Raw genomic sequence first — 16,674 nt, 5'->3', positions numbered from 1 at the left:
GCACACTGCTGTGATTTTTTTTCTTCAACTCTTTGTCCCTATGTTTTCTACTATATTTAAAAAATTATTACCAAATACATTTCCTACCTGTGATTCATTGTTTATAGTCCCTCCGATACTGATATTATCCTGTTCTGTTGCTGGCTGTCCTGTCTCTCATCTCATTACATTCAGTAACAGAATTACTGTTTTCTGACATTAAATGCATGTTGCTTGATTTTTTTCAGTAACTTTTGTGAGTAATTTGTAGTAGTTTTTGCAGTATGCTACTACTGCAGGATCTGTACTTGTTCTTGCTAAAAGATGCATTTTCCTTTTCCTTTCACAACAAACTTTAATCCCTGTAGTGACCCATGGTTTTTACATGGCTGTTTCATGTCCTTTATGGTTAGCTTTTGTGGAAAGTTGTTATCAAATAATGACATGAATTTATCATGGAATAGATTAAATTTTATGTTAGCATTTGGTTGATTATAAATTTCTTCTCGTCTGATCTTGTGTAAACTGTTCTTAAAAACATTGAACTTGGAGTCATTAATTATTTTAACTGATTTGCAGGGATGGGAGTATTCATACTTTAAGGCAGCATGTTATTTATTCTAACTGTGCATCCTGATCAGAGAGGGCATTTGTTAGTGGGTAAACAGTTCTTGCTTTGAGCTTCCCCAAAGAAAACATTATCAATTAGGGTCCCACTGTCTTTTTCCACCCTCATTGGAAAGTTAATTACTGAGATTGAATTGTAGGATCCAAATAAGATTTCCAGATCATTTTACCTGACAGAATCATTTAAAAAATCTAATTTGAAGTAGATTGTTGCGGCCACTAATTACAAAATTGTAATCATCCTGATCAATTTTGGAATGAATAATTTATCCTCTAGTGATGACAGAATGATTGGAAAACATAGGCATAGCGAACTGCAGTTTTCTCTAAAATCTTCAGTTGCATCTGAGAGGGAATCGGATACTGGACAAAAACAACCAATTGCAAATTTATGTCCATCCTCGATATTGAGTCTTGCTCAAATAATCCTGCAAGGAGTTTCAGTTGGCATCTCAATGAACTGAAGTTTCTTGTTCACTGTGACAAATATATCATCTCTATTTCCTATTAGTCTACCTTTCAATATGCGCCTAGATTAATCCCAAAAATGTCACTTCCGTGAGTTTGTTTTTAGCCTCATTCCTGTACCCAGTGTTGTGTAACATCCACTGTGTTTTAGGTTTGGCGTCAAATTTTATGACTTTGTTCCAGTGCTTCAGCAGTTAATCAGTAGTATTTTAATTCTCTCAAGTTCTCCTATAGCTTTTGTTATCTGGAATGGACAGAGAGTTGTCAAAGTTACACACACACACACACACACACACACACACACACACACACACACACACACACACACACGAAATCATTTCTGTGGGCAGTGCTGCAGAAAGAGTGCTCTGTTGAACTCTACAAGCAGCGGTGGTCATCTGATCTTTCCCTGTCAGTCACTTAAAATGAGGATAGTGTGGCCTCGGAGTCCAGGTGACAGCATTGTGCTTCCCAACATGGGTCACAATCTGTAGTTGGCTGCTCCTTGTTCCTTCAGTCGCTACCGGAGTGTCATACACACAGAGTGCACTCGGTATCTCCCCCCCTCCCCCGTCTGTTACTACAATTTCCCGAAGGGTTACCATTATTCACTCTTTGTTCAAATTGTTGACTGTTAACAAAACCTGCACCCTTTTAAATTTGTCTCCTCGTAACACAGGTCAGTGCAGTTTTCCAAAAGGTGAAGCAAGTCCCGTCGGCTCAGTCTTACGAAATGTACCCGTTACCGCGACAGGTGTAACTTGCTGAGTTCTCCCGCGTCACCGTCTCCCCCATAAGGGACACCTTCGCCTACCGTTGACGTGCTCCACCCTGTCGAGTGGACAAGTAGTGATAGGTCCCGTACTTCTGTTGGACAGGATAGTACTTGAAGCACCTTTCAGTATCTCCAGTATGTGACTCACATCATTTTGCCCGACTTACCCACTCAAAGCAGCTTCCAGTTCAGCTTCAACTCATTCATCCTGTACCTGAGAACAGCATGCGCAGTGTGTTGCATTCTAACTTTTTCAATATTTATCTGAACGAAAAACAGTTGACTTTAAAGTACTCTCACTGATAGCGTTATAATTTCAGGATACGTCACACTACAAAGATGGCAAGTTCCTTTTTAAGATCTGAAGTTGCAGCACCCAAGAAAGTTATTCAGGTATATAACAAGAGAAAAATGGGGGAAACATTTATATGAGAGCTATCCAGAAAGTAGATTATGTTTTGACTTGCAGCAGTGTTGGGGCAGGGCTAGCCGTATTTTTATCTGGACGTTTGTTCATTCAGTTGGCATTCGTGCAGGGATGAGCTTTGTGTTGTTTCTCAGGTGTGCCACAATTGAAAATCCTATGAGTTGTGAAATGCAGTCAGTAATAAGGTTTTCTGTTGCCAAAAAATTGTAAAACATCTGAAATTTATCAGGAATGGTGTGAAGTGTATGGGTCTCAGCTGCAGTTTTCCTTACTGGTGTTCTTGGGTGGAGATTTGTAGGACTCTCCTCAATAGAAAGCAGCTATTAGGGTAGCAGAGTACTTGTTGAGAGCACACGGTGTTTTTTTAGGCTAGGCAGTAGCTTTAGATACTCTAACGAACACTCGCCGGTCGATACATGGAAAGGGAAGTCAGACTGGGTTCAGGGTAAAGACACTTTGACTGTCAAAAATTTATCGGTAAACTATCGGATTTATTTGTGACAAACTTCCCGAATTTAGCATCCTCCGGGAAAGTTATCGTGCTCAAATTATTCTGGAACTGAGAGCTGGCTGATCAACATAGAAAGCTCTAAAATAGAACACGTTGTAAACTGTCTCGAGCAGCTAGTTTGGCCGCCCACACGTGGTGGAATATCTTAGACCTTGTAGCCACAAACAGGCTATACCTTATTGACAGCATCTGTATAGAGATGGGGATCAGTGATTGTGATGCCTTCATAGCATCTGTGTCCTTCAAAGTCAATAAATCAGTCAAGAAGTCTAGGAGACGGTTTCTGCTAGAAAGAAAATACAAACAGTTGTCAGCATCTCACTTAGACAAGGAATTGCAGTCATTTAGTTCCAGTACGATGGACGTAGAGGAATTATCGGCAAAGTTTAAACAGATTGCAAATCGTGCTCTTAACAGGTGCCTTGGTAAGTGGATTAAGGATGGAAAAAACCCATTGTGGTTTAACTACAAAATTCGGAAAATGCTGAGGAAGCAAAAGCTGTTGCACTCCCTGTTCAAAAGAGAACATGCTTTGACAGAAGGCAAAGATTACTACAGAAACGAGCATCTATAAAAAGATCTGTCTGCAAAGCACTCACCACTGTCGTATCTTAGCCTAAGGTCTGGCTGGAATGCCGGAAAATTCTGCTCTTATGTACAGCAACTAAGCGTATCGTAAGACTTGCATCCACTCACTAGTAGACCAGTCTGGTGTGATAGTTGAAGATAGCAAAACAAAAGCCAAAGTTTTAAGTTTTGTATTTGAGAAATCATTCACGCAGGATAATCTTACAAACGTACCATTGTTTGTCCGTCGAACTAACTCCCGTATTGCCAACATAGTAATAAATGTCCCTGGCGTAGAGAGACAACTGGAAGACTTGAAAACAAATATCTTATCAGGTCTGGGTGGAGCTACAGTTTGGTTTTACAAAGATTACACCACGGTATTCGCCCCTTACTTAGTTTGCATTTATCATGAACCTCTCACAGAGTGCAAAGTTCCAAGCGACTGGAAAAAAACACAGCTAACTTTAGTATATAAGAAGGATAAAAGAATGGACCCGTAAAATTACAGACCAATATTCCTAACATTGGTTTGCTGCACAAACTTTGATCATATTCTCAGTTGGAATATATTAAATTTTCTTGAGACTGAGAAGCTTAATGTCCGTAAATCAGCACAGTTTTAGAATGCAGCCATTTTTCCCTTGCTCTGTTTGTGAGTGGAACAGGAAACGAAATGACTAGTAGTGGTACGAGGTGCCCTCTGCCACGTATCGTACAGTGGCTTGCAGAGTATGTATGTGGAAACAGAAAAACATAATCACTGAAAGTGGACAGTACCAGTGGTGCAATAGGTTTAAAACTGGTGGAACTATCGTTCACGATGAAGAGTGAAGTGGATTACCAAGCATTGTGTGACTGATGAACTGGTTGTAAGTTGATGGGAAAATTCAAGATAAATGCTGATTTACAATGACTGAGCTGTCCTTTAAACACAGTGCTTTGACAAAGATGCGGAACTGCGGGAAGGTGTAACTAATTGGTTGATATCTCAGGTTGCAAAAACTTATAACAATGGAGTTTAGAGACATGTTCGTTTGCTACAGTAAGTGCCTAAACTTGAGTAGATACTGTGTTGAAAACTGGAATGACAGTGTCACTTCCAAATTAATAAAACATCATTTTTTTTCTATACTTTTTTTTTTTTTATATAAGAACACGATATACTTTCTGGATAGCCCTCTTAGATTCCTTGATAATCTTTTGTCCTGAAGTTTTGTAATGGTTATGCTCACTGACTGACTAATTATAACAGTGGCAAAAAACAATACTAGTGTATGAGAAATGTTTGAGAATATACAGTTCCTCTAAAGAAAAGACAATGTGACAGTTATAATATGCACAGAACACAATACTACAATTCAGCATTTAAATTTGTAAGGCTCAAGTGCATACTGTGATTATTAAATTTCAAATATTGAATTAGAATAAACAGAACAGTGAATGAGAAATAGCACTAATCTCATAAGTTCATATACCGGAGTAAGGGAGAAATGATTTTCTGGAAAACCAAATGTTTGTGAGGTATACAACCTTAATTCACAATTTACTATGAACTGAGTTATGCAAAACATTAGTTAGCGTCCAAAAATTCACAAAAATATACCTTTCATGGTGTAAGTACAACGTAATGAGGGAACATTTGTTTTCGAACAAGGATACTGTTGCCAAAATTTGTTAAGTGCAGATTCAGGTTATAAATGACGATACACATTTTGCACAGCACTTACAAATGTTTAAAAGTACACAGTTTATCACGATACACCGAGCCTTGACACAGTCGACGGAAAATTGTGGGAAAATGACGCGAAAATTGAAGTAATATAATTTGACCTTTCTGGCACATGCACTCATACTCCCTGGTGAATCCAGAAGTCGGTTTGTTCATACGTAAACATGTGAAATGCGTTGATTTTTACACAACCGAGTTAGTGGTATATTCTGTGCTACTGTATCAATGATGAAAACTGTAGTGTCATTTACAACTCACAAACTAGAGGAAGTCACAGATCGGTAACAAAGCACATCTGCTTGGGGTAGCTAGCATTGCTGTGTTCTCTACCTTTCTAGTAATTTGACTTGGTATGTCACCAATAGTGTAATAGAACAGAAGAAGCTCTCTCTGCCTGTTCATGCACAGTACGTTGCATTTATTTACACGTATGTTGGGTGTCAACTGGCAGTCCCTGCACCAGCCATCCATACTGCACATGTCTTCCTGCAGTTTGCTGGCAATGCTACCTTTGTATAGACAATCGTAGCACCTGTGAGCTTCCGACAATATCTGGTGGATCGTTTGTATAAATTGTAAGCAGTACAATACTATAACACACCTTTAGTGTACTCCCAAAATCACCATTACACCTGTTGCTTTCATTCCACTGAGAGTACTGTGTTGGTTTTTGTATACGAGGGAGTACTGAATTTTGTTCTCTGGGTGACTGTGGAAATGTATCGAATGCCTTTTGATAGTCGAGGAATGGGGCACCGATGTGAAAACCTCCGTGTGTGATGCTCTGTATACCGAGGACGAACAGTGAGAACCAAGTTTTTTGAAATCGGTTTTTGTGAAAGCTATGTTGATTATTGTATGGGATATTTCTGTTCTACAAGAATGTCATAATATATGAGCACAAAATGTGTCCTGTAATTCTACAACAGAGTAATGCTATATGTCCATTTCTCAAAAATGGTAACAATTAGCACTTTTTCCTGATCGCTAGGTGCCTTTTGTAGCTGTAGGAACCCACAGTAAACTATTCATAGAAATGTAGCAAGTTCTTTTGGATAATCTCTGAAGAACACAGATACATCATCAGGTCTAGATGCCTTTCTATTAATGAGTGATTTAAGTCAATTTTCTATTAAGTTGTCCCCGAAAGCGATACCCACACAGTAGTGGAAGTTGATACGCAACTAGCATCACAGGTGATGATGAACTGAAAGAGTGTACGATGAGGTAGTGTAAAATATTCGTATAGTTCAGGCAGGTGAAAAATTTGTGGTAGTTGACTAGATTTTGGTGATAGGAAAAAAAAGACAAGCAAAAACAGTAGGAGAACATGGTCTGGGAAAAAGGGACTTGAAGGAAGCTACTTGGCAGAATTTTGCACTGATCATAGTTTAATCATCGCTAGCACTCAGTTTGAGAATCGTGAAAGAAGGCTCTGTATGTGGAAAAGAGCTGGAAACACTGGAAGGGAAATAGTAAAAAGATAGGGAGCGAGTGGTTACTGAGAGTTTCAAAGGGACCATTAGGCAAAGTTTGACTGAAACAGAGGAAAGGAACACAACATAAGGCAAATGGTTATCTTTAATGGCTGAAATAGTGAAGCCAGCAGAGGATCACATACATAAAAGGGCTCAGCTTAGTAGAAACCTCTGGCTAATACAGGAGATACTGAATTTAATTGATGAGAGAAAAAAATAAACAACTGCAGCAGATGAACCAGGTGAAAAGGTATGCAGACATATAAATAATGATGCTCACAGAAAATGCATAATCATAATAGGGAGTGGTTTTGAGGACAAATGTAAGGCCGTAAAAGCGTGCATAACTAGGATGAAAGACAGACGCTGCCTGTAAGAAAGGTTGTACCTAAGGTACGCAATATTATAGACATAGAAGAGAAAGTAGGTGAAGATGAAATGTGAGATATGACTCTGCAGGAAGTAGTTGGCAGAGCACTGGAAGATCTAAATGGAAGCATGGCTCCTCGACTAGACACCATTACCCCAGAGCTATTGAGGTTCTGATAGCTATCCAGAACTAAAGTATTCTTCCTGGTGGAATGAAACAGGCAAAATACACTCACACTTCAGGAAGAATTTAATAATTTCAGGTCCAAAGAAGGCACGTGTTCACAGGTGTGAAAATTGTATCGAGATGAATTGTTTACAGAAAAATGGAAAGTTGGTAAAAGCCCACATTGGGAACGTTTTCGGTTCCAGACAAATGTAGGCACACGTGAGGGTATGCCTAGTCTACAATTTCTCGTGCGAGATAGGTTGTAAAAAGGCAAACCCATATTTGTAGCATTTCTATATTTAGTGAAAGCTAATGATGCTGAATGCAGTGCACTCCAAAATTTTGAAGGTAGAACAGATAAAATACAGAAAGCGAAAGGTTATTCTTCACTTGTACAGAAACCAGACTGTAGTTACGAGAAGCAAAATACACAAAAGGGAATATGTGGAGACAGGGTTGTAGCCTATCTCTGATGTTACTCGCCCGATACAGTAAGTAGAAAAGCAAACTGAGGTGAAATTTGGAAAGGGATTAAAGGTCTGGGAGAAAATGCTATGTTCCTCCCGTACGTGTGCAGCTACTCGGCTGTAACACCATAAGTAGGGAACACTGGTGGATCTGCCAGTGTGATACGGTCTACTTTACCTTTAACTGTTTTTCTTCCAATACTCTCTCTTTTTACTTTCATTCTCATGGTCTGCCTACTCCGTACTGTGGTCGGGTGCGAACTTATCACCCTCGACTTCGTATCTGGGCAGGATGACACTTTAAGAAAAGTGTCTCACTCTGTCCGACTAGTGAATGATGAACACATCTTCAGTGATAAACTTTTGTACTGTTCCAACTATTTAACCTGTTACAAAGAAAGATCCAAATATCAGTAACCCAAATACTTTGATCGATGTGTGCGACAGCACTGTAGTCGGTTCGAAATCTGAGATGTTCAATCTTCATTTGTCTTCAGCATTTACACATTTTTGGTATGTGTGTTTTCTCTGAGGTGTTAGTGACACCTTCGAAGGGCACCACCAAGGTGTAAACGCCTACCTGTAGTGAGTACTATTGCACCTTGCCCCTGCCGTGTTACGTCACTGCACTGATCACATTGGGGAGCATGTGATGGATCTTTCCCCCTACATAAAGTGTTTACAAGAGGAATGGTCACCTTCCAGCAGCTCGAGCGTCATCTGTGGAATGTAGGTCATTCTCCCATGTAACCCACATTATACTACAGAGATGAAAGATGGCACGCAAAACTCCTTTAATGCACTCTTTACAATTAAATGTAATGTATCTGGCATTGTATTACAATTTATTATCCATTTCATTTACCTTTAGTCAATAAATGAAATCTTTTCTTTAGATTTTTGTGCACCGTCATTTATATGGTCTATAATAGTTAACATGGAAGATGTCTCAAATAATTGAGCATTCTGTAGTGCCAGTGCTCAGTCATCACACGCTCCTTGACATTAAATGCACTTTTAACTAATAAGAGCATGGGATGTTTTTTCTTCATTGAAAGTGAAATGCATTGTTAGGTAACAGCAATGGTCGAACATTAGCAATATACTTGATTTCATCCTTAACCGTCCAAATCTCAGATTTGAAAATCTCAACATATGTAGATCGCAGATTACCACCCATCAGTACTAGGGTAAATTTATTTGCTCCTAATTACTTTAGATGTCTTGTTCGACAAAGTGAACAGTTGTCACTGGACGTACCTTGTCAAAGCTTAATATTGAGTTCGACCCTTTCTATGGGCAGATACTATAAAATCATTCTACCTTTCAGAGGAAAGTGTCCACTATTCATTCCGTACCAAAAATGTTAGGTTGTCCCTTTGTGGATTCACCTGACCAAATGACTATGTTCCTCTGTTTGGTATCCCTATCCCCAGGCTCCTCTCCAATAAATGCAGTACAGGCATTTCTTTCTCGATTGCACTGACCTCAGGTGTCGGACAGCCTCTGTGTAGGCCTGTCTACCCATTTTAACTCCCTCAACTAACCTAAAGCGGGGTACACTTCACTATGTAAAATCTGTCTGCACAGTTCCTCAGTTACATTCCTCCTCACTCTGAAGGGATGGGGTTCCTTCAGTTCTGGCATATCTTTACCCCTGTTTTAAAACGTACTGCACCATACTCCCTATACAAAACTGCTTTTACCTACATTTGTAACTGTATGAAAAAAACATTTGCGTTAGTGTATAACTTTGTGTGACTATTCCCACATTAATTTCCTTTTCTTGACTCATTTAGATCTGCTACTATGTTTGTATTTAAAATTACCTAAGCCAACACATACAGCTCATTTATCCTTTTTGACAGTATCTTCAGTACATGAATGAATGCTGTTGAAATGAACAAAACATAAGCCAGTTGTTGTATTATGTAGGCTTCTAACAAAACAGTGACCACCCTACTTATGTGAACTGGCATTTTCTTTGGACATTTATTTTGTGCTTGTTGTGTTTGCAGGCTTGCAAGTACGGACGGTATTGTGTCAAACCAGGATGCACTTTCCAGCACGACGGAGTCCCTACAACAGACAAACTGAAGTGGGTGTGCCCTTTCCGGGCATAAAGACAACCCTACCATATATTTTCAGATTTGCTTCCTTCAGCTCTAGCCACTTGTCACTGCTTAGGAATGTGAGTGCTTTCAGCTCATGTTCATTTACAATTACCCGTTGAACTGTAAATTCAATTCTATGAAATAATCTCATCCTCTGTCATTAATTAATTAATTTATTTAATGATAGTTGCTCATGTTGTGTGTGTGTGTGTGTGTGTGTGTGTGTGTGTGTGTGTGTGTGTGTGTGTGTGTGTGTGTGCACGCAAGTGCTTTTCATATGTAATAAACAGATAGATAGAGGTATGTTATGTGGCTTACACTATGTCAAGTAAAAAGAAATAATTCCTAATCACTGTATGAATTCGTTTTAATAGAGTAAAATACTGTAACATGGTTACAGCTGTAGAATTACTCCTCAGTAAGTGAGCAGAAATGTATTCCATGTGCACTACATTATTATTATTATTATTATTATTATTATTATTATTGTTGTTGTTGATAATGTATAATTTATTATTAGTGTATGAACAATTTGATTTCTTCCACCGAACAAGAATAAACCACAATAGAAATGACCACAATAAAATACTTTCCGGAAACAAAGAATTATTTTTATTACTTACTGAGTATAATCCAAAATAATACATAAGAAATAAAACGTAATGTATTTAAATTTTTATGCTCATAACATTCCTGACTCAGACAGCAAGTGGAATTTAGCAAAATGGGCATCTGACTAGTTTCTTTACCACTGGAGTGGTTAGCTGAGGAGGTACGTGTCAGCAGCTTACAGCAATTAGTGTGCTGCTGTGACTCCATGAGAGACTTATCAGCTCGAGATGTCCAAGTACGTATTCATTGTAGATATTTTAAATTATTTCTACACACTACAGAAATTCCAGATTTTTTAAAATTATAATGTCATATACAACTTTAGATTTTAAAATCTGCAGCATAGCATAAGGGGCATTCAAATGAAACCTGGTCACTAGTGTAAAGTAATGGTAACAATTTCATTAACTCAAATATGTATTTATACACAGTACACATACTCAAAAATAGTTGCTAAATCTGTTGACACATTTGTCTGATTGCGACACTAGCTAGTAGATTCCATCCTTGAAGAAGACAGTAGGCTGCTGTCGGATCCAGGCCTGGCCACAGTCACACAGTTCGTCATTTGTTGCAGACTGATGTCTGCGAATAGCTTGCTCTAGAGGACCAAACACATGAAACAGGGTGTGTATAACCTGGAACAACCAGGAGATCCAGGAAGAGAGAAAACCGGGAAAAACCCAGGAATTATTTAGAATTTCGGGAATTTTTCATTGTTTTCGTTTTCTGTTAAATTTTTGTAATTTTGACTTGTAAGAACCAATACTCTAACAAAAGGATACTACTGTATCCCACTACTGCAGAATAAAACTGCAGCAATAAAACATGAATGAGAGAAAAAATGAAAATAAAACTTAAGCTGCAAAAGAAATGCGCCATATACAGCAACAAAATACAGTGATCATACAAGCGTTTGCCAACAGCAAAATGTGTCGAAGGCTTTAGGAAGAATATGCAATGCTTCGTAACAACAAATTGCCTCTGATGAATGTGACATCACAACTGTTTACATTAGATTCGTTTTAGCAGTTACGAGCAGGATCGTGCACATGCACAGTTGGGTAGTACCTTCTCCCACTTCTGGCTACAGAATTGTGGTTGTTGGCTGTGTAAGCAGTTGCAGTAAGCAGCTAGAAGCTACCAGGAAAAATTTTACTGGAGCGCCCAAGCTGCCAGACTCGTGCATGCGCAGCAGGCCCGTATCTAGGAGGAGGGGGACACAACCGTCTAGTGTTGCCCCGGTTGGGAAATATCGTATATCTGGGTCTGATGCACAGAGCAGTCTGAATTATAGTGGGGAAGTGGTCAGTCTCCACGTGACCCGTGTTTACATTTAGTGATTTTGCCGTTTCCTCTTCATTTACAAGCTTTAATTGCCTTGCAGAACTGTGAAGTTATTTTTGTCGGTTTGCTAAAGAAATTTTCTTTTATTAATCTTTTCTCCTGAGGCAGACAATAAATTTGACACGAAATGTTTAATTTGACACACTGTTCGTTGCATTTCAAGTGCACATTTTCAATTTCTAGCACATATGGCATTACGCCATAATAAACAACCAACAATGAGATAACACAGTACTGGCACTCAAAGAACATTTACATTCCGAAAACCACATTGAAAAGCTTAATGTGTGAGTTACTAACCACCTTCCATACGGAGCACGTCCATATCTCACCACTGACTTCTAGTATCAGTCGCATGCAGTTTACGTCAACAAGTGTATGGCCCTGAAGATGATGATGTTAAAACGTTGAAACTAGTCGCCAAAATAAAATTGACACCAAAATACAGCTGGAGGAATTTCTTCATTTTTAAAATAAACTTAATATCAGGTCGTGGCCTACTTCACTGGGAATCTGGACATACGAATGCGCACATTTTGAGTCACGAAATTCCGATGCTCCTGGAGTATCCTCTGATGTTTTACACATACAAACTTCCTGGAGTATCCTCTGATGTTTTACACATACAAACTTACGGGCTCCCTATGACATTGTAGCTGCGCAAGCGCAGTGACGCCTGTCATCTGGCACTCTCTGGCAACTGCAGAAATTAGCCTTTTTCTAACAGGTCGTGGAAAAATATTCCGAATGGTCGTTCATAAAGCGTTACTATCAAAGTAAATTTCCTTTTACACAAGTTGAACTATGTGAGAGAATGTACAATGAATTTCTTAATTCGCAGAACGTTTGACTCTCATTTAAAAATAAACTTTTTGACGATGAGCCATTTAGATGAATTTCAAGCCCAGAAGTTCAGACATTTATGTCGTTATTAAAAATTTTACCTGCACATTACTGTGATATATCTTAAATTGTAGTACATGCATAAAAGACCAACATTATATGTGAAAGCTTAACTTCTCTTGCAGAGTATTAATCTTATAAACCAATATAATATGTGAAAACTTTACTTTTTGTAGCCGGCTGGTGTGGCCGAGCGGTTCTAGGCGCTACAGTCTGGAACCGCACTGCCGCAGGTTTGAATCCTGTCTCGGGCATGGGTGAATGTGATGTCCGTAGGTTAGTTAGGTTTAAGTAGTTCTAAGTTCTAGGGGACTGATGGCCTCAGCAGTTAAGTCCGATAGTGCTCTGAGCCTCTTTTTTTTTCACTATGTGTACTAATTTCAACTATTAACTTTTTCTGTTTGTGCTACTTAACAGTTATGTTGCTGTGACTGGCTTACAAAGTACATCGCAATCTCGATTTCAATGCTTCAGAAAGTAACATGTGGTGTCTGGTGTGTGTGAAAATGTATTTTTAACCGGGAAATCCGGGAATTTTTTTTTTCCTTGTCCGCATATACATGATGAAAGGTCGGGACTGTACAGTGCATGTTTCACCAGTTTCCCACCGAAACTGCTGCAATGTAATCTCCACCATATTGGCTGTGTTTGGGCAGGCATTATCGTGCAGGAGGATAACACCATTGGACAACATGCCTAGGCATTTCATTAATACCCAGTAATCGATGGATCTTGTCCATGGTGATTCTGCAGTTGTCAGAGACTAAAGCAGTCACCTCTGCAACCATTTCAGGTGTGACGACACGACGAGCATAGTGTTCCAGTGACTTGCTCCCCTCAATTAATCATTTGCGCCATTCCACAATACTCGGACGACTCAGACTGTACTCACCGTACATAGCCTTCATCTGTTGACGCATTTCACGAGCTCCAACTCCCTCCGCTGCCAAAAATTGAATCGCTCCTCGTCGTTCCTGCTTACTCGCCTGCACGTTCGGTAGTGGACGGTAACTTGTGTGACCACCTTCTCTTCGGCGTGAAACCACACTGGCACTATGAAACATCAAATGGTGCACGTGTATCAGTCTCTCTACCAATAGATGGCGCCACTGTACCCGCAGTTGTGTGGTGCCTCCTTATATGCGAGTCAAAGGTAGATGCACTGACCAGGTTTCATTTGAATGAACCTCATATGTATACACAAACTTGGGGTGTTTCAAAATTACACCAACTACTTCAAGGGGAAGTAGAAGGTGTCTCGAGCAACAAAGTGAGGATAGGAGCCCGTGTCTGGAAACATCGTCCGACGACTCTACAGAGAGTCGAAGTTACAGGCACCGGCATCTGTCCCTAAGCCTCGTCTACAGCAGTGGGCACGACTTCGTACGCAAATGGCAGAATGTCTCGTAATGTACCTGACAGCAGCCTGGAAATAACGTGACACCGAACGCAGCCACACCTGTCGCACTGACACTGTGGCGGCAAAGGGGAACGACAGACGTGTGCAGTGGAAACACGATGGTTTGTCACGTGCTTGTGTGTCTCATCGTGGAGACACTCACCTCAGCCGAGCAGTGCAGTGAGCATTTTGCGTACGGTGAGGTTAGAGCCAGTGTTATGTCTGTGAGTGATGGTAACCCCGTAGGTGTCGGCTGTGCCGCTCCACGTTTGTGCATGTGCTGCACCACGTCTGTGCCCATCCGTTGGTGTGGGGGTGAAAACGGGCAGGTACACGGCGTCGACAAGATGGAGGTCACGTATGAAGTGGACGTGTGCCACAATTTGTGGATGACGTACTAGAGATACTCGGTGCAGATCTGTCCGTGGGACACCCGCGCTGTGGCACGTGCGGTGCGAAGCTCCCGCTCAGCAGTGTGGTGGATGCTGCATAGGGAGGGGAGGCGTTCGTACCTTTTTCAGAAGACACAGTGCCATTGGCCCACAATTTTGCTATGCGTGTGGAATTCGTGCAGTGGTTCCTGCAGTGCTGCACCTGGTAGCTGTATTATGCAGCATAAGTATGTTTCACAGACAATGTGACCTTCATGTGTGAGGGTGTGTTTGACACCCGCAATTGCCACGTGGAGGTAGAAAGGGTGTGTTTGACACCCACAATTGCCACATGTAAGTGGAAGGGAATCCCCACACCGTCCACAAATGAGGTCTTTGGGCGAGGTTCATCTTCATTGTACTACCTGGCACAGTCGAATATTACTCGATACCCTCTAAGCGCTTGCTACTCGACTCACAGGTGTGTAGATAAGTAGGTCGGGTGAGTGGTAAAATACCAGTACAGGAAGGGGCAGGGATGATCTGTTTTTCTAGTAGATTATTTCTGTAATTTGAAGATTATTTGAATCACTTGACTGTCCTCAAATTTCTGTACCACAGCTCACATCAAAATATGGAAAATAAACCATTCAAATATCATTTACAGTAATCAGTAGTTTTTCTGAACCAAAATAACCATACTTAAGTTTCCTACTAATAGCAGCAGTGGAATCTTTCCACAATAAATGTCCATGTGAGACCTAAGAGGTGTTTATAATAAATTACAGTAATACCTAGTTGCAGATTTATCTGTTGTCGCTGAAGAGCATTGCTTAATTTTCTCACAACTAAGTGGTTTCCAGCTTGTGAGTGAACTTAAAAGTATTGTCACGCTTTTAGATACAACATCCTGTAAATTTGGTCCAATGCTTATTTTGTTTCTCACAATCGGAGGTAAAGTGTTACTAAGTATTTCGTAAGCAGATGTCTTAATATGTTACGTTGCTGAACACCGTGAGTTCTCTTGATGAAACTTTGAAAGAGAGGGGTCATTCGTTATAGTGGTGTATATACCAATATAGCTTCCAGATTAGTTTACTGTGCTCAATGAGACCAAAAGGCTTGTGTAAATTACAAAATAAATCCAGAGAATATGTGCCTTTATCTAAGCCCCCTGACATTGTACAGAATTTAGTACTTACCTTCTGGAGTAAAACTTTTAGTACTGCCAACAGTTCTAGCATTTGGAACTAGATGTTCCTTTCTTCGAGGAGAAAAGATGACTTAATTTAGGAGGATTGGAGGGAGCCTCCCGTTGTTAGGAAATAGGATGGAGAAGCTGTACCATTGTTCTGTGGTGACTTTGCTGTTCATCTGTCAGCTGTCTTCCATGCACTGCTGGCAGTTTTGGATTTAACAAAAAGTGTTTGGTAACTTCTATGTGTCATGATATAGATCTTTTATAAGCTTCGTAATATTCATCATTTTGGTCAGGACTCACTAGGTTTTTGCTAATGCTGTGAAAATAGTCCAGCTTTTTAAAGATACAAATAGGCTCTTCATTAACCACAGGAACTGCCCTTTTTCCTTTACATTTTTCAGTAATTATTCTTCTGTAACTTTGAAATTAACGTTGGAATATATATTTACCATTTATGTTACTAGTATATATGAATCTGGCTAGTTCTCATTCTGCAGTTTAAAGAACTGAACTTCCTTGTAAGAATTGAACTCCCATGTAGAAAACAGCTTCAAACATCTGATTACTTCACAAGGGAGTTCACAAGTTAAATATTTCACATTCGGCAAGCGAGTGAGAAAATGTTTGAAAGTACGATTAACCAAGTTTTTAATGGTTGCTGGCAGAACTGCGTGTTCCTGAATATTGGACCCCTTTTTGGACCAAGGTCAGTGATTTTAGGTCTTTATGTACATTGTTCTTATTCCTAGTATTGATACTATGTATTGAGTTATTAGTTGGAAATAGTGATGTATTACTTGCAACAAATTTCATTAAGGAATAAATATGCTGAGAGGCAGTGGTTAGAATACAAAGTTCCTTGAACAGGTTTCTACATGATGTGTTCTTGAATTTACACCACAAATGATTCTTATCACAAGGTTTTTCACCCTAAAAACTTTTGTTCGGTTTGATGATTTGCCCCATAATATTCCCATGTGACATAATAGAATGAAAGTAAGCAAAGTAGCCAAGTTTTTTTTTTATATTTATATCTCTTACATCTGACATTCTCACTGCAAATACAGACTTCTTTAGGCACTTAAACAATTCTGTTGTATGCTCTTCCCAACTAAATTTATTATAGAGTTGTATCACAGAAATTTAACATTGCCAACC

General features: G+C 39.6%; 1 protein-coding gene across 4 annotated transcripts in view; it reads left to right on the top strand.

Moving 5' to 3' along the window:
* Positions 1–10,286, top strand: part of LOC126292181 (zinc finger CCCH domain-containing protein 14) — a 203,091-nt gene extending 192,805 nt beyond the window's left edge. For all 4 annotated transcript variants that reach the window (XM_049986021.1, XM_049986020.1, XM_049986019.1 and 1 more), the window contains one exon: positions 9,588–10,286. In XM_049986021.1, coding sequence (XP_049841978.1) covers positions 9,588–9,692 — 105 coding nt within the window. In that variant the 3' untranslated portion in view covers positions 9,693–10,286. The remainder of the gene's footprint in view (positions 1–9,587) is intronic.
* Positions 10,287–16,674: the final 6,388 nt, after the last annotated feature.

This window comes from Schistocerca gregaria, chromosome 9, assembly GCF_023897955.1.
Source record: "Schistocerca gregaria isolate iqSchGreg1 chromosome 9, iqSchGreg1.2, whole genome shotgun sequence".
Classification (NCBI taxonomy): Eukaryota; Metazoa; Arthropoda; class Insecta; order Orthoptera; family Acrididae; genus Schistocerca; species Schistocerca gregaria.
Note: the sequence above shows the minus strand (reverse complement) of the source record. Positions and strands in the feature narration are given on the sequence as shown.